Source organism: Doryrhamphus excisus, chromosome 10 (assembly GCF_030265055.1).
Source record: "Doryrhamphus excisus isolate RoL2022-K1 chromosome 10, RoL_Dexc_1.0, whole genome shotgun sequence".
Classification (NCBI taxonomy): domain Eukaryota; kingdom Metazoa; phylum Chordata; class Actinopteri; order Syngnathiformes; family Syngnathidae; genus Doryrhamphus; species Doryrhamphus excisus.
Window position 1 is genome coordinate 20,955,814 of NC_080475.1, and position 24,604 is coordinate 20,980,417.

The following is a 24,604-nucleotide window of genomic DNA, read 5'->3' on the forward strand; positions in this document are numbered from 1 at the left end:
ATATATATAAATATTATATATATAATAAAAATATATTTATATATTTATTTCATTATTATTATTATTATATTTTATATTATTATTTAATTTATTTTTATATATATTTTTTATTATAAAAAATAATCAATACATGAATTGATTTATATATATATATATATATATATATATATATATATATATATATATATATATATATATATATATATATATATAATAAAATATAGGATAAAATAATGCCACTGCATCATTTTACAGTGTCCAACTACTATAAAAAATAAAAATATAAATATAATAAAATATATAAATATATATATATATAAATATAATAAAATATATTTATATATGTATATATATATTATATATTTTATTATAAAAATAATAAATATAATTTCAAAAATATAAAAATATATATAATAAATATATATATACGTATATATATATATTTAATATAAATATAATAAAATATAGGATAAAAATAATGCCACTGCATCATTTTACAGTGTCCAATTACTATAAACTCAATAAAAGCATTTCTGACATGTTTTTTGTCCTTTTTTCCCTAATAATCCTAATATATAAATATATTATAAAAATAGATAAATATAATAAAATATATAAATATATATTATAAATATATATATATAAAATATATATATATATATAATAAAATATAGGATGAAATAAATAGATTTTGTCATGACCGTACCTCAATCACATAACAATTCCAAACCAAGCATCCAAACATGAACCTGCGTGAACACACTTCCTGTTTCCTGTGTACCCACCCGCTGCAGCTTTATCCACAAAGTGCAGTTCATTGTAGAAGGTGGCCAGCTCGGGATATTTCTCCTTCACGATGACGGCGATGTAATGCAGCAGCGTCATCTTCCTGTCTGTGGACTTGGTGTCCAGCAGCTGTGCAGCAGAGCAGAGGACGGGCATCAAACCCACGCAGCAGCAGCAGGAGGAAACCGTGCGGCGGGTTCACCAATGGGCTGCCGTTACTCACCAAATCGAGACTTTGCAGTTTGAAGCCATAAACGCACCCTCGCTTGCTGCTGTTCATGTAGTTTCCCAGAGCTAAGATGATCTACAAGGAGAGCAGAAGAATCCATCAACGTTTGTATCTCCATTCCTAAAAAAAAGCACCAAAAACAAACCTCCAGCATTCTTTTTAACTTGGGTGAGGACTTCACCGAGCCCGAGGCGGCGATGATGGCGTTGAGCTGCGGCGTGAGCATGTTGACGTTGTCGGCGAAGTTCCCCACAAAGGTGATGATGTTCATCCTTTGCGTCAGCCTCTCGATTTTGCTGAAGAAGAGCATGAAGCGGTCCTCCTCCGCCAGCTGGTCCAGCGGACGGCGCTCCCGTTCGTACTGGCGCAGCACCTTCACCTCCGCTTCCGTGGGCAGGAAGCGCATCAGGCACTCCACGAAGTCCACGGGTAAGGCCTTCAGATCAAACCTGGGCGGACGTGATGGCGAGTTGAATGAATGAATGAAGATGGCGGTTACGTGGAATGGAGACGATGCGTGCGTACTTCTCTATCGCTTTGCAGATCTCCTCCGTGGTTTTGTTCGCCTTCCTCAGCGTGATGGCTAAGTTCTTGGAGCGGTTGGCGTCCAGCAGCGTGACTTTGTTGACCGCCTTGTGAGCCACTTTGCTCTTTGGGCACGACACATCCACAACCGGACCCTGGGCGCGGGTTTTAAACAGCTCCTCGAATTTCTCCAGATCCAGGACCTGAACACAATCCAACATCGAGACGCTTAGCTCTCTCTCTTTCTTGACGCCGAGACGCTGATCTGCTCGATTCACCTCAAGAACGCGTTCATCATCGATCTCGTTGAACACGGTGCCATTGATCTGATTGGGCTTGAGGGCGGTCCAGTTAAAGACAGGAAGGCGGAACTTGGTCTTGATGGGCTTCTTGATTCTAATGGCTGTAAAAAAAAAAGAACAACATCGACCTCCACGATCTGCGACGGGTCCAATTCATCGGTTTTTATTTCTTCCTACCTGAGAGACCCACACTCAGGATGACTGAGGGAGACGCTTCAGGCAGTGGTGGTGCCAGCGGGGGCGCAGGGGGTGGAACTGGTGGACTGGGGCCTGTATTGAATGATGGAATATTAAAGAGTGTGTTAAAATTATACCTTCATAATGGTAATGGTAATGGTAATGGTAATGGTAATGGTAATGGTATTGGTAATGGTAATAGTATTGGTAGTGATAATGGTAATGGTAATGGTATTGGTAGTGATAATGGTAATGGTAATAGTATTGGTAGTGATAATGGTAATGGTAATGGTAATAGTATTGGTAGTGATAATGGTAATGGTAATGGTAATAGTATTGGTAGTGATAATGGTAATGTTAATGGTAATAGTATTGGTAGTGATAATGGTAATGGTATTGGTAGTGATAATGGTAATGTTAATGGTAATAGTATTGGTAGTGATAATGGTAATGGTATTGGTAGTGATAATGGTAATGGTAATGGTATTGGTAGTGATAATGGTAATGTTAATGGTAATAGTATTGGTAGTGATAATGGTAATAGTATTGGTAGTGATAATGGTAATGGTAATGGTAATGGTATTGGTAGTGATAATGGTAATGGTAATGGTATTGGTAGTGATAATGGTAATGGTAATGGTAATAGTATTGGTAGTGATAATGGTAATGGTAATGGTATTGGTAGTGATAATGGTAATGGTATTGGTATTGGTAGTGATAATGGTAATGGTAGTGATAATGGTAATGGTAATGGTAGTGATAATGGTAATGGTAATGGTATTGGTAGTGATAATGGTAATGGTAATAGTTTTGGTAGTGATAATGGTAATGGTAATGGTAATAGTAGTGATAATGGTAATGGTAATGGTAATAGTATTGATAATGGTAATGGTAATGGTAATAGTATTGGTAGTGATAATGGTAATGGTAATAGTATTGGTAGTGATAATGGTAATGGTAATGGTATTGGTAGTGATAATGGTAATAGTATTGGTAGTGATAATGGTAATGGTAATGGTATTGGTAGTGATAATGGTAATGGTAATAGTTTTGGTAGTGATAATGGTAATGGTAATAGTATTGGTAGTGATAATGGTAATGGTAATGGTATTGGTAGTGATAATGGTAATGGTAATAGTTTTGGTAGTGATAATGGTAATGGTAATAGTATTGGTAGTGATAATGGTAATGGTAATAGTATTGGTAGTGATAATGGTAATGGTAATAGTATTGGTAGTGATAATGGTAATGGTAATAGTATTGGTAGTGATAATGGTAATGGTAATAGTATTGGTAGTGATAATGGTAATGGTAATTATAATGGTAATGGTTTAATTTCATTTGAACATCAGATTACAATTGATTCCAATTGAATTGATTGATTGGTACTTTTACAATCAGTAACTGTTACATTTGTTCACTTCCTGCTTTCCTAATATAGTTTAAGGTTGTTTTTTTTTATTTTTTATTTTATTTTTGTCACGTACCGAATTACGAGCTGATATGACCATACAATGACATAATAGTATTATTACTATTAGTAGTATATAATAGTATATTGTATATAGTATAATAGTATATTGACATAGTAAGTGTCAATATAGTGATATATATAGCACATCATGACTGGTTCAAGACTCCAATAAAGTTTGAATTAATAAACAATAAATAAATTATAATAAACAATAAACGGCTTCAGGTGACCTGAGACCTCCCCCCCTTGCAGACGTCATGACAAGCTCACCCGTGGTAGATGGCAGAGGGGGAGGAGGCGGCGGGGGCGGGTGAGGTGGGGGCGGAGCTTCACTGGCTGGGGGCAAACTGGGGTCCGGTCCTCCCGGTTCCGTTAAGGCTGCTGTTGAACCCAAAGATAGAGCTCCGATATCGGCTAGCGGGATTCCAAGACCGCCGCTTCCTACGGCGCCGCCCACGCCCCCCGTGGCCCCCACGCCAAGCGCCTCGATGGAAATGTCCCCGTCGGGTTTCTTGTGCAGACGAATGGTGCCTTGCTGCTCCAGCTCCAGAAGACGCCTCTCGATGTTGAAGTGCCTCTGGAATGCGGCGTCCTTCTCTTTGATGACCCTCCTCAGGGTGTTGACCTGCGTGCTGGTGGACTCATACGTCTCCTGGGTGGTCACCAGGGGGCGATAAAAGGCACATGACTTTGCAAGCTGAAGAAACATCCTGCTTCCTGCTGACCTCATCCTCAGCTAAATGCTTCAGCTAACAGAGTAAAGCCGTGCTGCGATATTCCGACAACATGACCGCACGCTTACCCGGATGGCTTGGAGATCCTTATCCTTCTGGAGGAGAACCTTCTCCAAGTCAGCCACCTTCATCATGGTTTCATTCTCAACCTCCAGAAGCTTCTCCGTCACCTGGAAAAAGGAGACATGAAGAGAAGTTGGATCGATATCCGGAGCGACAGCATCATCCCGGTCTCCTCCCTCCCGCTCAGCATCACCGATACGGTGAAATACGATACGGGCAGCGGCATGATGCTGCAAATACGTGACGCGGAAAACCATGGCGCACGTTGCACTGGAATTCAGCCTCCCTCGTCATTCCCGACCCCGTGAGAGCAGAGTTTGTTATGAAATTCCTGAATGATGTCAGGGCTGCCTACGACCTTGCCCGTGGAAAGACCGTCTTTTCATGGCGGCGTGGGACGCAAAAGGCAACCGCTCCAGAAAAAAGGAGCCAGCGGGAGAACAATATTAGGATTGTAATATTAGGATAGTTTTCCAAGTTTGACCCAAGCCGGGATTATCCCGACTGCTTATGAAACGCAAACACTCGATTCTAATGATGGTGTAGAAGCAGCCACGTTCTGTAGCTTTAAAATAAAGGAGCAGCCGTGGCGGTCTAGACCGGGCGGGGCGCTTACATGAGACAGGTGCTCCTCCAGCTCCTCCACCTTCTCCAGCGCTGCATTCTTTGTCTCCGCGTCCTCCAGAAGACCACCCACGTCAAACACGTTGTCCATGTAGGCCTGGATCTGCACCGACAGTTTGTCGCTCTCTGTGTGTTTATATTTCTGCCACAAGGGGGGGTGGGGGGGGGGACCACAATTAGTGCTACTGATTAGAAACCATCAGGTAATCATCATCATCATCATTGGATCGTATCGTTACCTCCAGGTAGTCGTCCAGTCCCAGCTTGGTGAATTCATACTGGAGGTGGACTCGGAAGTTCATGTCCTCCACCGAGTGGACCACAATGTTGATGAACTGCATGCAAGCCACCTGGACCCCAAAGACGGGTTAAGATATCTGCTATCATACGTTTTATTCAATTAATGACTTTTTTTCCTCATGAGGGTCGAGGGGGTGCTGGAGCCTATCCCAATTGTCTTGGGGCGAGAGGCGGGGTAGCCAGCCAATCACAGGGCACATATAGACAAACAACCATTCACACTCACATTCATACCTATGGACAATTTGGAGTCGCTAATTAACCTAGCATGTTTTTGGAATGTGGGAGGAAACCGGAGTACCCGGAGAAAACCCACGCATGCACGGGGAGAACATGCAAACTCCACACAGAGATGGCCGAGGGTGGAATTGAACCCTGGTCTCCTAGCTGTGAGGTCTGCGCGCTAACCACTCGACCGCCGTGCCGCCCCTAACATAGTTTTATAAGTTTTTTAATGTTTAATGGCGACCAGTCCAAGGTGTACCCCGCCACTCGCCCCCTCACCCTCGTGAGGAAGTGGTAGAAAATGAATGAATGAATGTAGAGTCGATCATACCATGAAGTCGATGTTTCCTTCTTCACCACGGAAGTAATCCATCAGACGCTCAAAACGATGCTTTTCTTTGCAGACCTGAGAAAAACATCATCGTTTTATCAATTTGTGGGAAACAAACATTCACGTGAAACCTTAATGCAGGGGTCTCAAACACGCGGGGCCAAATGTGGCCCGCAGGACACTAGTTTGAGGCCCCCGCCTTGATATGAAAGTTTAATGTCAGTGCGGCCCGCGCAAGTTTGATATGGATGCTGTATGGTATCATGTACCCAGAAAAAATTATTACGTTTGATTCATGTTCATGTTAAAGGTTAAATAACTGTTAATAGTTATCCTCCCTATCCGTGTGGAAGTGGTAAGTTTTTGGCTATTTAAATTGAAAGGAAATAACTTGAAGGCTACCGTTTAGGTCGCTAGCTCTCTAGTTTGCGAGTTAGCATGTGTCTCAAGACCCTGCAGTTGCGCAATATGTTGTAAATAAAAAGAGTATAAATGTGACTATAGTCGTGTTTTGTCATGTCTACAGGGCTCTAATAATGCTTTGTTCATTTTAATATGAAAAAAATCATTTGTCTACCCACCAACTATATGTGCTTTCTTAAGTTTTTATTATTATTATTATATTTATTTATTACTGATTGATTGATTTTCTTTATTCTTGATTTGTTTATTTATTTTTCATCTTATTTTGTGTAGAAAAATAAAAAGTTTTATCAGAGCTTTTCTTGTAGAAAATTGGAACCAAAGCGAATTTTTTTTTAATTTTTTTGTTTTTAATAAATGCGCTTTTTTTTTTTTTTTTGTGGAAAACCTGATGCGGCCCAGTCTCACCCAGACCCGAGCTCCAGTGGCCCCCAAATAAATTGAGTTTGAGACCCCTGCCTTAATGTGTTTTGATGATTAAGTTAATGCAATAGAATGTAATTCAATACAACCATGAAGGATAAATACTGCGTCACGTCTAGTATTATTATATTATTATAATGAAGTCAAGACCTGGTGAGATAACAAAATGGTGCCTACATGTTAGACCTAATGCACTTAAGCTAACGTCTACAACCGATATTAACTCCTGCGTGGCCACTGAATAATAGCCTTTCCCAAAATATACCAAATATACCAGGAAGTAGTGGCCCTCTGATCCTTATCATTGTTCGAGGTTGGCTAACATCTGGGGTCCTAATGAGGCTAATGACCTCTGACGGGCCGCCACGGAGCTCCGCTCACACCCTGCGTGGAGGTGAAAGATCCCAGAGCTCCTCGGCTTTCATCTCTGCTTGTTGAAGCACCCCACGTAAGGTGGCGTGTTATTTTGGAAGCACTTGCTGTACATTTGGTTTCTACCTTTTATAAATTTTATAAATAAAGTTTATAAATGCAGTGTATCATATTGAGGATAGAAAATGATCAAATATCCAGTATTTATTGAATACTGAATTCCACTTGCTGTACATTTGGTTTCTACCTTCTGCAGAGGTTTGGTATGAACGTGTGTCTAATTATTATGACATTTAAATCAAAGGGAAACCTCTTTGAAGTTGTCAAACGCAGTGTATCACATTGAGGATAGTAAATGATAAAATATGCAGTATTTATTGAATACTGACTGATATTACCAACCAATTATCCAAGCAATACTTGAGTGGGTAATTAGGTGCAATTTGGGTGTGACCGGAAGAGACACATTTAGAAATGCAGTGTATCATATTGAGGATAGTAAATGATAAAATATGCAGTATTTATTGAATACTGACTGATATTACCAACCAATTGTCCAAGCAATACTTGAGTGGGTAATTAGGTGCGATTTGGGTGTGACCGGAAGAGACACGTTTATAAATGCAGTGTATCATATTGAGGATAGAAAATGATCAAATATCCAGTATTTATTGAATACTGAATTCCAAACCAATTATGCAAGCAATACTTAAGTGGGTAATTAGGTGCGATTTGGGTGTGACCGGAAGAGACACGTTTATAAATGCAGTGTATCATATTGAGGATAGAAAATGATCAAATATCCAGTATTTATTGAATACTGAATTCCACTTGCTGTACATTTGGTTTCTACCTTCTGCAGAGGTTTGGTATGAACGTGTGTCTATTTATTATGACATTTAAATCAAAGGGAAACCTCTTTGAAGTTGTCAAACGCCGATAGGATGATCTCGTGGCCTCCTCGAACAAGGCAGACGGCGGCCAGCAGTTCAAGGACCAAAGCTTTTGTCCTGCAAGTGTGGGAGTCGCCGGTTAGGACGGCACAGAAAGTTCCTCCAAAACAAGCGCTGCATATTTTATGAGTACTGCAGTCATACTAAGTGCTGAAGAAAGGCTTGAAGAGCCCCCCCCCCTTTCATTATGAAGTGATCAGCCCCCCCCCCCCAGCTTTAATCACTAATCTCCTCTCAGTAAACATTCCCCTAGTAGCCTTTAGGAGGCCCCTGATGCGTAGAGAAGGTGTAAGCACCATGGAGAAAGACAGGTGTATCATATGAACGGGCCGCAGGGTGTCGCCTATTGTTTGAGCCAACCCCCCCCGCGTCCATGGCGATGGCGGGCGAGGCCTCTGTTCTTACCGTGAGCTCTTGTTGTTCAAGCTGAGGGCAATTTCATTGACGGCGTGCGCATGAGACATGACCATGTTGAAGCCGTACTGCATGAGGAGGACACAGACAGAGAAGATGAGAAGTGAAATATATATTTATGTGTACTTTATGCAGTACTTCGACATACAAGCGTCATGACAAATACTCAGGTTTGTTACCTGGTAGTTCATAATGGCTCTCAAACACATGACGCACACGTGCACGTCGTCCTTCTGGCTGACGAGTCGGGAGTTCTTGATGGTTTTGCTGCTGGAGACGGAGCCGTAGCTGCAACACGTGGCGAAGGTTATTCCTTGGTAACGACAGTTCAACGCTTTCAATGTGTTGCTTAAACGCCGAGTTTGTTTGATTTATTGATGGCGCCGTTCACACGACTCTCGTTTAAGCGTATCGCAGTCGGAGTCGGAGTGGATACAGCGGAGAGAGAATGAGGTCTGGCAGGGAAAACCCTGACGGTTTAGAGGTTACAGATGCATGATGGGAGATGTTTGCTTTTGTGGCCGCCGTCAAGAAAAAGTCAGAGAAGAGACGGTTATGTAAGTGGGCCGTGCTATCGCTGTTAACACTGTAGGCTACATACTGTATGTATACACTCAATGACCACTTCATTAGGTACACACTCCACATTTAGGGGACCTGTTGTGCTTTTTCCACTGTGTGTAGCTGCTCTATAGGAGTCAACAACAAAGGGTTGAAAAACATAAGATAACGCTTTTTTTGGGTGTGACTGTAAGAGACACGTTTATAAATGCAATGTATCATATTGAGGATAGAAAATGATAAAATATCCAGTATTTATTGAATAGTGACTGAAATTACCAATCAATTATCCAAGCAATACTTGAGTGGGTCATTAGGTGCGATTCAGGTGTGACCGGAAGAGACACGTTTATAAATGCAGTGTATCACATTGAGGATAGTAAATGATAAAATATGCAGTATTTATTGAATAGTGACTGAAATTACCAACCAATTATCCAAGCAATACTTGAGTGGGTAATTAGGTGCGATTTGGGTGTGACCGTAAGAGACACGTTTATAAATGCAGTGTATCATATTGAAAATAGAAAATGATAAAATATCCAGTATTTATTGAATAGTGACTGAAATTACCAATCAATTATCCAAGCAATACTTGAGTGGGTCATTAGGTGCGATTTGGGTGTGACCGTAAGAGACACGTTTATAAATGCAGTGTATCATATTGAAAATAGAAAATGATAAAATATCCAGTATTTATTGAATAGTGACTGAAATTACCAATCAATTATCCAAGCAATACTTGAGTGGGTCATTAGGTGCGATTTGGGTGTGACCGTAAGAGACACGTTTATAAATGCAGTGTATCATATTGAAAATAGAAAATGATAAAATATCCAGTATTTATTGAATAGTGACTGAAATTACCAACCAATTATCCAAGCAATACTTGAGTGGGTCATTAGGTGCGATTTGGGTGTGACCGCAAGAGACACGTTTAGAAATGCAGTGTATCATATTGAGGATAGAAAATGATCAAATATCCAGTATTTATTGAATACTGAATTACAAACCAATTATGCAAGCAATACTTAAGTGGGTAATTAGGTGCGATTTGGGTGTGACCGTAAGAGACACGTTTAGAAATGCAGTGTATCATATTGAGGATAGAAAATGATCAAATATCCAGTATTTATTGAATACTGAATTCCAAACCAATTATGCAAGCAATACTTAAGTGGGTAATTAGGTGCGATTCAATCATGGCTCATACAGGTACTGTATGTATATCGTGCTGAATGAAATAAAGTGAGTAAATAAAGCAGCTGCTGCTCTTTCCTGGCTTGGGTCTGAGACAGATTCATAATGAAATGAATAATTAATAATAATAATAATAATAATAATGAATGTAATTCATAATGAAAGTAAAGAGTTGAAGTCAAGCAACCTATAAACTGTTGAGCATTCAGGCTCGGCTAGCATGCTGATGCACGTTCGCAGCTCTCATTAGGTCAGCAGGGCGGGTCGTTAGTAGGAACAAGGTAACGGCGGACAGAAGCCAGCTCGGCGATACGTACCGGAAGACAGACTGGCGGGCAGAGCGCACCAGAGAGTTGCAGAAGGGCTGAGTGCTCACGTGATGCAAGTCCTCTATAGACCTGCTCCATGATTTAGCCTTATCCGAGAGGACATCCTCCCCATTCTCCAGACCCTCAAAATCCAACCTGGGCCATATACAGAGATACGAGCGGACACGGGGGGGATGCAGGAGGGGCAGGTTAGGTGAGCGAGGCAGCAAGGGGGGGGTTATCACAAGAACTGCATCTCCATTCTCATTGGGGCCAAGTGGAAGCATCACACAAACACTATCGGGACAAAAGCCTTGAAGACATTTCATGGCCAAATTTCCTTTTAGGTGCCAAAATCTTGGAAAACGAATCCATTAAAGATCAATTCCATTTCCATGTAGGTGTGACGGCCAGGTGTCCCAATACTTGTGTCCTCATAATGCACCGTATCATATGTCAACGTTCAGCTAGCTAAGTATGCAAAAAGGTAAACAAACACATCCAAAGAAGCACATTTTTCATCCCTGCTACCAGAGCCAGCGTCTGGTAGGAAAAAGTTCCCGGCCAAAGCGGTGAGGCGCGGCTGTGTTTAAAAATACTCACATGACAGTACACTGGGCGAAGGAGAGGTACTGCACCAGGACGTCGAGACCTCTGTTCTCATCGTTGAGGAACTCCCTCACCCACCTATGACGCAATGGGAACACAGAGGGTCAGTAGGGCACCACGATGACAAGGCACGCCCTTATCCTGCACGACGGGAACGGGGACGGAAAGAGTCAAATGTGCAAAAATGGAGAGCAAAGTCAGCATTAATTAAATCAGGGGTGGGCAAACTACGGCCCGGGGGCCACATGCGGCCCACTAAGCGTTTGAATCCGGCCCGCCAGTTGCTTTCTAACTTTTAACATACATGCTGGCAACATGACTTGCAAGTCAGATGTCTTTTTCAGTAAAAAAAAAAAAAAAAAAATGTAAATGTAAAATTCAAGTTTGATGTTTAAAGTGCTCTGGAAAAAAGGGATATATGGAACATATTTAAAACATATAGCTAATAATCTGACACGTTTACAGATAAAATTATACAAAGTAAATAAATAATAAATATATAAAAATATAATATAATTGATATATAATGTAATTAATAATATAATTATAATATATATAATGAATTATATATATAATATGTAGATTAAAAATAATATATAATATATATAGAGAAATATATATAGACAAATAATTCAAGGTGAACTGTTAGAATTATAAGCAAATACAAATATATACAAATATATATACATATATACAAATACATAAATAAAATAAATAAATAATAAATATATGAAATATAATATAATATATTAAATATAATATATATAATAATAAAATTAATATATATAATATAATTAATCATTATAATATATAATAAATAAATAAAATTAGACAAATAATTCAAGGTGGACTCTTAGAATTATACGTGTAAAATCGTGTGTGTTTTAAAAAAATATATATTCTGGCCCCCCAGACAGTTTTGTTAACTCAATGCGGCCCACGAGTCCAAAAGTTTGCCCACCCCTGAATTAAATGATTGTAATGGGCATGCCTCACATTGACACTCAATTGAACTCCGGTTGTCTGGTCAGAGACGCAAAACAAGGAATAGTTAGAGAGGTTCTAGTTCTAGGCTGGCTTTGGAATGACACCAACAACCTCCGCCCCCGCTTTGCCGAAGTTTTGGGTTAAAGTTTCCCAAAATAGACTTCAAGTTTAGCTTGTGAAAAAGCCAGGAAAGCAAATAGGAGTCTTGGATGGAAGAAAAGGAGACGAGGAGATGAACAAGGGAAGGTGAAAAAAGAGGCATGATCACTGATTTCCTGTCTACCCCCCCTGCACCCCTCTCTTTCCTTTGCCCCCCCCTTTGCCTCCGACTCTTTCCTCTCTCACCACCTCTCCCTCAATTCAGCTGCAAATAGCTCACATTTTCTTGGCAATGCCAGAGTCAGACAGTAGTAAAGCACACGACTCCATCTTGGCGACCGCCCCCCCGCCTGGGAAATGCATTCTAACTTTTTTTCCCTTTTTTCCGACTAATCGCTATGGAAAAGGCGTCTTTGCTCCTGGAGTATTGGTGGGAAATGTTAGTTTTGGTAAAGTTGTTGCGCCTAACTTTAACGACAACGAATGTGGTTGAAGGTCTGAAGGAGCGCCGTCGCTGCAGCAAGGAGCATGCAACGCAGCGCGCCGGCACAAGGTCGCCATCCGCGCCGTAAACGTCCCGAGGTTCATCGGCCTGTCTTCCTGTCCTTCTGGCGCACACAACAAAGCTTCCTGCTCGGCGTTATATGGGGGGGGTGAACAAAGCAGCACAATGGCTACCATCTGGGCGTTATGAGTCTCCGTGCTATGAAGTGAAGCTCCGGAGCTTGGCGGCTTAGAACAACGGCAGGGAGATCCGAGGACCTGAGAGAGGTTTTCCTAAAGTCCTAATCTAATGAAAGAAAATGAAACCTACCCGATGTGGTTTGTTCTCAGAGATATTTCCAGTTCCCTTAAGACTTTGGTGGACTCCTGAACCCTCCTGCGAAACTTCTGGAAGACACAAATAAAACATGGCGTTATTTAGGCAAAGTGTCCGCGTTTTACTTCCTAGGACTGGACGCTTTGTGGTTAAAACGCTCGCCAACCTTTCTTGTGACGTCAGGGTCTAAGTATCCTCGTATTTTCTGGATGTACGTGTAAGGTGGATTCTTCACTTGAAACCTCTCCTGTAAAGCAAAAGAAGTGAGGTTACAAACTGGTGGTGACACTGGTTTAGTGAACACGGGCCGCTATGCAGCTGGACTAGCCCACAAACCCGGTGAAGCCCTACAAATTTGGGAGCGTGACCAATCACAGTGGAGGCGAGCCACGGGTGGAAGAAATTAAAATAGACATTTTTTATGCGGGAAGCACAAAATCCAAAGAATAGGCACAGATTCTGGAAGATCTAGAAAGCTTTCTGTGCTGGTTATTGTGTGTAGCTGCTCTATACGAGTCCACAACTCAATACAATAATAAGGGCATGACATGTCCACTTTGAATATGCACTAACGTGTGTGTAGAATATACAACAGGTTGTAAAAGTACACACGCTAATGTTATTTCATTCTACCGTATTAGCACTAGCATACTTTATTTGCTGCATCAGTGTTGGTGTAAGCCACGCCCTTTTTTTTTTTAGCCAATTTTTTTTTTTTAGCAATTTTAGTCCTGGTAATCTAAAAGTACCTGGTCACAAATGAGGTCCCACTTCTTCTCGTTGTCGTACTGCCTGAGGAGGCGGGCTTTGTCCGGTGGAAGGTTCATAGAGTTCTGAAAGTGTAAAAAAAAAAAAAAAAAAAAAAAGGAAGCGTTAATACAACATAGTACATCTGGCATCATTTTGGATAATTAGCACTGATATTAAAATACTTCGAAACATAAGTGGATGCATACATTCAAACAACGATAAATTGTCCAATTAAGTCGTTTATGTACAGTACATACCTGACCACAAACAAACAAAAAAATGGCTGTAAAAATGTCCTTGGGGGAGGTCATAACTCTCAGCTAGCATAACATAACATAACATAACATAACATAACATAACATAACATAACATAACATAACATAACATAACATAACATAACATAACATAACATAAAGCAGAGCGTTCTCTGAAATAGATTCTTCAATTATTCCAGTACATTGCAAGACTTTTTGTGGTAGTAACTTTTTCAAAATTGTAAATATTACATCATAAAATATGATTTAATGATTATGTTTTCCACTGCCAGTTCCTTGTGGCACTCATACCAACATAACCAAAAACTATTGGCTCCCATTCGATTCATAATCAATCTTAATTGAGCAACTGGAGCCTAACCCGACCAACGTCAGAGCACACTTCAAATGTTGGGGATTTTCATGCTGATCTCACTTCCTGTGCTGACATTCGACATCCTGCCGCGGCGGATGATCCCCGCCTCGTACACGTCTCAGTTCTCACATTTAAGGCCCCGCTCGCCCATCAACCACAACAACCACAGTCAAAACACAACACGGTGCGCTAATCCCTTCACATCCTGAGGCATTCAGGATCAAATTCAACACTTTTGCGTAACGTTTGCAGACCCAGACGTGTTTTATGTCCTCGTGATGGTGGTTTGGACTGGCTAGGTCCATGACGGGTCGATGCTCGTAAACGACAAGGAGATCAAACTAGTCACCTCAGCTCTGAAGAAACATCAACCGTTGGATAAAGACGCAGTACTTCATTACTATTGTGTTTAAGTACAACTCAGTAAGAGTCTGGCAGCTTTCAGGCGGGGTCCACCTTGGACTGGTGGGCAGCCAATCACAGGGCGCATATAGACAAACAACCATTCACACTCACATTCATACCTATGGACAATTTGGAGTGGCTAATTAACCTAGCATGTTTTTGGAATGGGGGAGGAAGAAAAAAAACAAACACACAGAGATGACCAAGCAGGGATTCGAACTCAAATCTTCCTGACAACATGCTAACCACTCAACCACCGTGCGGTCTTAACAAATATATATATATATATGGAAAACATTTGCTCCTGTGACGAGTACTAGCAGCGGTGGAATATCATGTGAGTGTATTTTCAGTTTCCACTTTGCCCCCCCCCCCGCCCCCCCCCATCAGTGCACCATGAATCATCTTGTCTTCAGACAACTAAAAACACACGCATGCATTTGTTTTGCTTCCACATGCAACCATGACCTCCTTTGGCAATATACTGGGCCGCAGATGGCTACCGAACCGCACTTTGGACACCCCTGCTATAAACAACCACAAACAGTTGCCATTGGAAATAAAGGCCCACATGTTCGATGCTGATAAAGTGCGCTCCACAAAACCCAACACAGGAGAGGAAAGAAGCAACATGCATACCAGATGTCCGGAATTACAGACGGAATGTGTATTGTTGTTTATGGAAGTGAATTTTCTCTACTCTGCACCCCCGACCGCCCCCGCCGCCCACCCTACTTTGTCTCCGTCTGGGAAGAATTGTACTTAAACAATCTCAGCATCTTCTCTTTTCTGAGCATCCTAAATAACAGGAGATATGGTGGTCGATTGGGGCGGCACGGCGGCCGAGTGGTTAGCGCGCAGACCTCACAGCTAGGAGACCAGGGTTCAATTCCACCCTCGGCCATCTCTGTGTGGAGTTTGCATGTTCTCCCCGTGCATGCGTGGGTTTTCTCCGGGTACTCCGGTTTCCTCCCACATTCCAAAAACATGCTAGGTTAATTAGCGACTCCAAATTGTCCATAGGTATGAATGTGAGTGTGAATGGTTGTTTGTCTATATGTGCCCTGTGATTGGCTGGCCACCAGTCCAGGGTGTACCCCGCCTCTCGCCTGAAGACAGCTGGGATAGGCTCCAGCACCCCCGCGACCCTCGTGAGGAAAAGCGGTAGAAAATGAATGAATGAATGAATGAATGGTGGTCGATTGAACATGGCGGTGATAAGAAATGGTTACTAACTGATGCCTGATTTGGTTACCAAATCTTACATTTGGTAAAACAATACTCATCTATTGGAGGGGAGCAGATGTGTGTCAGATTCAACACTTGAAATGATGTCCGAAAAGTACTACTTAATTGTAAGAAGGTCAGATGAAGAGGTCAAAAAGGACAGGATTTTTCCTTTTCGAAGTAATTTGAGCCAAGTAACAGAATTTGTTTCACTTTCTCCTGCAGTGATATGATCATCCACTTCCTGTGTTTAGAAGAAGCTAAAAAAAAAAAAAAAGCAAGGCAGACGGCCGAGACGCTTTATTTATTGCTGGGACAATTTTCGGGGTAAAATAAAATACAGGAGAAATAAGTGTGTGGTATTATGGGCTGCCCACGTATTTTACTCCTTCTGCGCTGACCTGACTTCAATGTGAAGCTTTGTTTTGGTTGCTGCGGTGTAATTCCCATCTTTTGACATTTGAGCTATTTTTTTATCTCCTCATAGAAAACGGCTAACAATGGCTGGTGGGCAGGGTCGCAGTTTTCTCTCTGCTGCTGTTTAGAGCTAAATCCAGTTCAAAGGTTGGTATAGAACAGGGGTCGGCAACCTTTACTATGAAAAGAGCCATTTCACCCACTTGCCCACTAAAGAAAAATAGCCTGGAGCCGCAAAACGTTGTATGTTTAAAACAACATTGGAGGGAAAAAAAAAGACGAGTTGGAGTACTCTTGCTAGTACTGGAGATAAACTTTTGTTTTTAAATGAGCTCTAATTTATTTTTTAGAATCGTCAAATAACTCATTAATAATAATTAATAACTCAAATAACTCAAAGTATTACTCATTTCCCTTCATGTTAACCTGTCAGAGAGAACTGGATAGCATCCTGTCTGCTCATTCAGTCACCAGTCAGAACTCAGTCAGGATGCATTCATGGTCTCACACAAAGTTGGATTTTTGTAAACTCATAACAAAGACGTGCATTTTCACCACACGGGTGCTAAAAAATATTCAAGCATTGCAAAGGGAGCCGCAACAAAGAGGCTGGAGAGCCACATGCGGCTCTGGAGCCGCGGGTTGCTGACCCCTGGTATAGAATAATACACAACCTGATGGACTGGTTCTATTGCTTTTCTATCACGTGTGCTGCTGATGTGAACCTTCCAAGATGATACATTTAGCAGCCATATCGGAGACACAACCAGGGCGGCCGATAGTTGGTATAGACCACAAAGTATTCCCAACTTTCCTGTGCACTGATGACCAATTAATGTTATTGTTAAAGCAAGAATCTATTGTTTTACTAAAATAATTGCTGTGTAAAAGGTCAGAAGCCCTTTAAAGGCCAAGGAACCACATTAAAAACCTGGTTTATGCTTCTACGCGAGGCGCCAGCATACAATACGCAAGCTCATTCTTCGCCCTCTGAACCCACTTTCCAAAATAAAAAAATCTAATCTGTAATTGGTCGCCTTTTCGTATTTACTTGTTTAAAATGAAGAAAAAAAACTTTTCCCACAATGTTTTGCATCTGAGCAACGCATTCGTCAGGGTGCTGCGATGACGTCAGCCTCCCTCTGGGCTCCGCTGGCTCTCTCTGGTAGACAGAGACGGCATCGCAGCGCCATCCGCCATTTCCTTTGCTCAAACGAAATGTGTTTCGGACTCATATTGGTACATGTTTGTATATTTAATCACATATACCTTTTGAGTGTTAAGTTGCTGTGTGAAGACTTATTTGTTGGATGACGCTGTGAGTAAGAGGAGATTGAGACAACTTTCGCAGGCGTTTATCACTATTGATATCACTATTGATATCACTATCAAGTTTAGGTCGGGAGGTCCGCCGAGTAAATAGTTCCCCACACAAAGGTTCCTTCTCCGCACGATGACAGCAGAGTAAGAACGTAAGCTGTTAAATGAAGAATTGTAAAAAGATGAGATTCCTGTCAGGAAGCGGCGCCAACAAGGAGCAAGGAAAACAATGAAAATGGGGCCGGGATGTTTTCCTAAACCAGATTAACTGAGCGTATTTTAAACGATCCAATTAACATAGTGGATGTGTTAAACCGGCCGTATCTGGATTTAGTTCGACTTGTCTTGTTAGGGAAGTGAAAGTTTAAAGAAAGAAAGAAAAATAAACAGCGGCCGACGCCCACAAAAGTACCAAAGCAACCCCGAGGATGAGAAATGATGTGGGCGACGATGTCAACCGGTCATGTGATCACAGGAAGATGAGTTTACATGACAATATCTTAAGATTCATTTGTCATACTGACTTCTTAAGAATGAATCTTGGAGATATGGTTCCTATTCTTCCCTGTGGAAACAATGGAAAGGAGACAGGATGAGCGCACGGCTGTTAGCGTCACGGGGTTGCGAGGACTTCCTGAATGTGTCAGGGAATCATAAACTGATCCGTTCTGAATCTGCGACGTTCGATATGAGTGGTTGTGACGGCAAACAATAAACAATATGCTGATGTGCATATCGTGAATCCTGGGTGTTTTTTCCAGCTCGGAGGTAAGAACTGGGAGTGTGAGAAAACGCTGCCCCCTTTTCTCTGAGCGGACATTCGATCAGGCTGTCGCTCTTCGGATCGGTAATCCGAACTCGGTGGCCACAATAAAGCAGGAATTTTACACAAAGATTGTGGAAGACTGTAAGCAAACAAAGAAGACGATTCTTTGTTTACGCCTCTTGATGCTTGTTTGCTAACCAAAACACTGACCGACTCGGTTACAGGTCAGAGCATGAACGCCATTTGCATGGAAATATTATTATAGTATTTTTTATTATTTGAAAAAAATAGTGGGCGGCGCGGTGGTCTGGGGGTTGGCGCGCGGACCTCACAGCTGGGGGACCAGGGTTCAGTTCCACCCTCGGGCATCTCTGTGTGGGGTTTGCATGTTCTCCCCGTGCATGCGTGGGTTTTCTCCGGGTACTCCGGTTTCCTCCCACATTCCAAAAACATGCTAGGTTAATTAGCCACTCCAAATTGTCCATAGGTATGAATGTGAGTGTGAATGGTTGTTTGTCTATATGTGCCCTGGGATTGGCTGGCGACCAGTCTAGGGTGTACCACGCCTTACGCCCGAAGACAGCTGGGATAGGCTCCAGCACCCCCCGCGACCCTCGTGAGGAAAAGCGGTAGAAAATGAATGAATGAATGAATGAAAAAAATAGTGTTCCAGGTCACTCGGAACGCCGTTCCCATGCGGATGAAAGGCTGAAACCATAAACTACTTTGCTGTTTTGACCTGAAAACGTTTCCGTGTGGATCGCCCCCAATGCCCTCTGAAGGGCTACAATGAACAAATAGGTCGAAACTGTCCCTAACTGTCATGGCCGACACGTCTCTTCAACATTGCATGGAAGTCGGGATCAGTACCTTTGGAAGTTTTTAGCGGTGTTCCAACTACAGCGGGATCACACTTAGATGTTTATCGAGCTCCAACGTGAAGGGCAGTATCGTGAGAGTCCCTTAATCGTCTTGTATCCAAAACTACGGAACATCTCTAACGTCTCACGTCTAACTCTGGAACATCTCTAATGTCTAACGTCTAACTCTGGAACATCTCTAACGTCTAACGTCTAACTCTGGAACATCTCTAATGTCTAACGTCTAACTCTGGAACATCTCTAATGTCTAACGTCTAACTCTGGAACATCTCTAACGTCTCACGTCTAACTCTGGAACATCTCTAATGTCTAACGTCTAACTCTGGAACATCTCTAACGTCTAACTCTGGAACATCTCTAATGTCTAACGTCTAACTCTGGAACATCTCTAATGTCTAACGTCTAACTCTGGAACATCTCTAACGTCTCACGTCTAACTCTGGAACATCTCTAACGTCTCACGTCTAACTCTGGAACATCTCTAATGTCTAACGTCCAACTCTGGAACATCTCGAATGTCTAACGTCTAACTCTGGAACATCTCTAATGTCTAACGTCTAACTCTGGAACATCTCTAATGTCTAACGTCTAACTCTGGAACATCTCTAATGTCTAACGTCTAACTCTGGAACATCTCTAACGTCTAACTCTGGAACATCTCTAATGTCTAACGTCTAACTCTGGAACATCTCTAATGTCTAACGTCTAACTCTGGAACATCTCTAATGTCTAACGTCTAACTCTGGAACATCTCTAATGTCTAACGTCCAACTCTGGAACATCTCGAATGTCTAACGTCTAACTCTGGAACATCTCTAATGTCTAACGTCTAACTCTGGAACATCTCTAATGTCTCACGTCTAACTCTGGAACATCTCTAATGTCTAACGTCTAACTCTGGAACATCTCTAACGTCTCACGTCTAACTCTGGAACATCTCTAATGTCTAACGTCCAACTCTGGAACATCTCTAATGTCTAACGTCTAACTCTGGAACATCTCTAACGTCTCACGTCTAACTCTGGAACATCTCTAATGTCTAACGTCTAACTCTGGAACATCTCTAATGTCTCACGTCTAACTCTGGAACATCTCTAACGTCTAACGTCTAACTCTGGAACATCTCTAACGTCTCACGTCTAACTCTGGAACATCTCTAACGTCTCACGTCTAACTCTGGAACATCTCTAACGTCTCACGTCTAACTCTGGAACATCTCTAATGTCTAACGTCTAACTCTGGAACATCTCTAACGTCTCACGTCTAACTCTGGAACATCTCTAACGTCTAACGTCTAACTCTGGAACATCTCTAACGTCTCACGTCCAACTCTGGAACATCTCTAACGTCTCACGTCTAACTCTGGAACATCTCTAACGTCTCACGTCTAACTCTGGAACATCTCTAACGTCTCACGTCTAACTCTGGAACATCTCTAACGTCTCACGTCTAACTCTGGAACATCTCGAATGTCTAACGTCTAACTCTGGAACATCTCTAATGTCTAACGTCTAACTCTGGAACATCTCTAATGTCTAACGTCTAACTCTGGAACATCTCTAATGTCTAACGTCTAACTCTGGAACATCTCTAATGTCGCATATAAAAGGCCCGGTTATAAATAACTGCAGGGATTTGTCATGAATCAAGGAAAAGGAAGTATTCTTTCATTCCTATGAGGCCGACTTCCTGTTTGTTCTTGTCGGCGGTGCGTCCGAGCCGAGCCGAGGGAAGCCCCCGGCCAACGGACGATATCACGAGGAATGACAGGAATGCAGGTACGTGAATGCCTCAATAACTCAGGCCGGCTACGCTCATTGACAGGAAAAAAAAAAAAAACTTCAAGGATTGTTTGCCTGCATACTAAATGATGTAGTAGTAGTAGTACCAAAAGAGAGTACACGTTTTGCAAGAATGTAACCTTTGTTTCACAACTTTATGAGAAATAACACGAATGAATCAACTACAAACTACTATGTGGCACCTGATTAAAAAAAAAAAAAAAGCGTACACCAAAGCGTGTGTACCAGCACAAAAGGCACCGGGGGTTGAGGCCCCCTTTCTAAAACAACACAGACTGACAGAGTCCCCATTGTACTGAGGAGGAAACCACTTCTCCAAACCGCTGCCTTGCACGGTGCAGCTGCATTCGCCGCTTGAAATCATACGCGCACACACACACACACACACACACACACACACACCATCAGGTAGCGCCAACAAAGACCAAATCGTTTATGTCAGTTTGCGACTGAGCATGCGGCGCCGTTTGATTCCTCCGTGATGTGAGTGAACACAGACAACCCCACACGTTGTTCGATAATTGCAGACGTGGTATATGTGCTCTGATCTGCACTTTAACCTTATACTCATTGATTTTAAATACTCACTTAAAAACATGATCTACATACAACAACAACTACAATACAATACAATAAAATACAATGCAAACAAACAAGCCAGATTAGGCACAGCAAGTGAAAAACCGAGGCTGGAGCACAGACCTAAAACCTTGCTTTTTAATGCTAGGTTAGACTAGACACACACAAACTAAAAAAAACATGTCTAAAAACCTCAGGTGGGGCTTTAGAAGAAGGAACTGATGTTTGGGTTGGTCACCTGTCCAGACACGGTCACAACTTCTTGTTTTTTAATGCACAAGATTAGACACAAATGCGATCCAGAAAATGATATGTAAATGTGGGGCTAATAAATTGACAATAAAAGCACAAATACTGCGGATTTCAGAAAACAACAGATGGAATGATACAGCACTCTACAACAAGCAATGAAGTCTGTAAAATTAAATAATTTTTTTAAAAATCCAAAAATTGTTAACTATAATGATGAAAATGGTAATATTAATGATGATTATAATGATGGTAATAATGATAAAGACTATAACAATAATGATAATAATGATAATAAAAATAATAATATTACAATGATAATAATAATAACAGGGGAAAACAAGACAGTGGCATGAACATGATTATATCTTGCGAAAAGGGGTAGGCATTTATAAGCTTTTGCTTCTGCCTACTCCTTTTGGGCTTGTGATCACATAGCTGAATACAAATGTAAATAATGGAAAGTTATATTTTCACTGATGTAAGAAATGTACTGTAATGTTTCATATATTTGCCCCAAAAAAAAACAACCTGACCTCTACTTTCCACATAAGAGCAAGGACAGAATTACCGAAGCACTAAAACTGCTCCTAAAATGCGGCCCACTTGGGAAATTGCAGCCCGAGGGCGTGCGGTGCCAAGTGGACGGCTGAAAAACCAGTGAACTGCACCCAACCAACTCACATGATCCTCTTCTTCCTCTGAAGACGCGACCGTGCCCAAGAACACTTGGGCACATAGATGAATGTAATGGTAATGCTAATGCTAATGCTAATGGTTTTATTTCATTTGAACATGCATCAGATTCCAATTGAGTGCATCCCATAATTAGTTCCCAGTTCCACATGTCCAAAAGGAGTAGGAAGAAACAAAGCTTATTAAATCCTACCCCTCCATCTGGTACTTTTACAATCACTAACTGTTACATTTGTTCACTTCCTGCTTTCCTAATATAGTTTAAGGTTTTTTTTTTGTTTTTTTTTTAAATTTCATTTGTTCACTTCCTGCTTTCCTAATATAGTTTAAGGACAAATAAAATAAAATAAAATAAAATAAAATAAAATAAAATAAAATAAAATAAAATAAAATAAAATAAAATAAAATAAAAATAAAAATAAAAATAAAAATAAAAATAAAAATAAAAATAAAAATAAAAATAAAAATAAAAATAAAAATAAAAATAAAAATAAAATAAAATGAAATTACATTTTTTGTCATGTACCAAAGTACTCGGTGATATGAGTATCCAATGCCATAATGTGTACCATAGTGCGTGTCAATATAGTGATATATATAGCACATCATGACTGGTTCAAGACTCTTCATCCTTGTATTTAGCAAACATCAACTGCTTGTATTGTTTCTTGAATTGGCTCATCGTTGTGCATTGTTTGATTCCCTTACTCAATCCATTCCATAGTTTGATTCCACATACTGAAATGCTATGGCTAGCATAACGTAGTCCTAGCGTAGAAGTGTTTCAAATGTACTTCTTCCCTGAGATCATATTTCTCTTGTAGAGAAGTATTGGATGACATTTTTAGCTAATTGCTTGTTTTTAGATGTCATTTACATGATATGCTCGGTAAACACCGCTAACATCTTGTCTCCATTAGCTCCACTTTTCAAACCCTTCCGTTTTCTTTAGACTTGAATAATCAGCTAGTCCAGGGGTCGGCAACCTTTACTATGAAAAGAGCCATTTCACCCACTTGCCCACTAAAGAAAAATAGCCTGGAGCCGCAAAACGTTGTATGTTTAAAACAACATTGGAGGGAATTTGGGGGTGTCAAAGTAGTTCAGATAAAAAAAAAAGACGAGTTGGAGTACTCTTGCTAGTACTGGAGATAAACTTTTGTTTTTAAATGAGCTCTAATTTATTTTTTAGAATCGTCAAATAACTCATTAATAATAATTAATAACTCAAATAACTCAAAGTATTACTCATTTCCCTTCATGTTAACCTGTCAGAGAGAACTGGATAGTATCCTGTCTGCTCATTCAGTCACCAGTCAGAACTCAGTCAGGATGCATTCATGGTCTCACACAAAGTTGGATTTTTGTAAACTCATAACGAAGATGTGCATTTTCACCACTCGGGTGCTTAAAAAATATTCAAGCATTGCAAAGGGAGCCGCAACAAAGAGGCTGGAGAGCCACATGTGGCTCTGGAGCCGCGGGTTGCTGACCCCTGAGCTAGTCTGTCTCTCCGTTTTTTTTTTTGTTAAAAAAAAGTGGGTAATGTCATTACCACTGAGAACAGTGGCAGGCAGCCACGCAGTTCAAAGGGAATTTTCCCTCTCGGAGTTCTCCTGCGGCTTCAGTGTGACGAGACCGCAGGAACCCGCCGGTGGACGAGTGAAAGAAGATCCCGAGCCAGACGTGCACCTTTGAAAGTGCCACCCACTCCTCTCGCTGGTGTGGGGAATGTTATGTTTGAAGCACGGTGGATTGTGGGAATGGCGAAATAGGACGATATAAATAACACCGAATGTTGGAATGAAGCAGACTGACGAGTGAGTAAGAGTTACCGAGGGATGGCCAGAAGAATTGATTCAATGTTTGATTGCCTTGTGCGGAATTTAGCTGTGGATTCATCAGATCTTGAAGCAATGAGGTTTTAAGAGTGTCAAGTGGTG

The 24,604-nt window shown here is 41.2% G+C and overlaps 1 protein-coding gene across 2 annotated transcripts in view; it reads right to left on the reverse strand.

Annotated features, from left to right (window-relative positions):
* The window catches only part of LOC131137579 (formin-like protein 3), a 36,644-nt gene that overhangs the window by 7,248 nt on the left and 4,792 nt on the right, over positions 1–24,604 (reverse strand). For both annotated transcript variants that reach the window (XM_058085698.1, XM_058085697.1), the window contains exons 2-20: positions 13,689–13,772; positions 13,106–13,186; positions 12,934–13,010; positions 11,028–11,111; positions 10,434–10,580; positions 8,535–8,643; positions 8,347–8,423; positions 7,905–7,998; positions 5,771–5,845; positions 5,154–5,264; positions 4,907–5,056; positions 4,296–4,397; positions 3,764–4,145; positions 2,020–2,112; positions 1,819–1,943; positions 1,541–1,743; positions 1,161–1,464; positions 1,010–1,090; positions 786–915 (exon numbers count right to left, since the gene is read on the reverse strand). In XM_058085698.1, the coding sequence (XP_057941681.1) occupies positions 786–915; positions 1,010–1,090; positions 1,161–1,464; positions 1,541–1,743; positions 1,819–1,943; positions 2,020–2,112; positions 3,764–4,145; positions 4,296–4,397; positions 4,907–5,056; positions 5,154–5,264; positions 5,771–5,845; positions 7,905–7,998; positions 8,347–8,423; positions 8,535–8,643; positions 10,434–10,580; positions 11,028–11,111; positions 12,934–13,010; positions 13,106–13,186; positions 13,689–13,772 (2,509 nt within the window). The remainder of the gene's footprint in view (positions 1–785; positions 916–1,009; positions 1,091–1,160; positions 1,465–1,540; positions 1,744–1,818; positions 1,944–2,019; positions 2,113–3,763; positions 4,146–4,295; positions 4,398–4,906; positions 5,057–5,153; positions 5,265–5,770; positions 5,846–7,904; positions 7,999–8,346; positions 8,424–8,534; positions 8,644–10,433; positions 10,581–11,027; positions 11,112–12,933; positions 13,011–13,105; positions 13,187–13,688; positions 13,773–24,604) is intronic.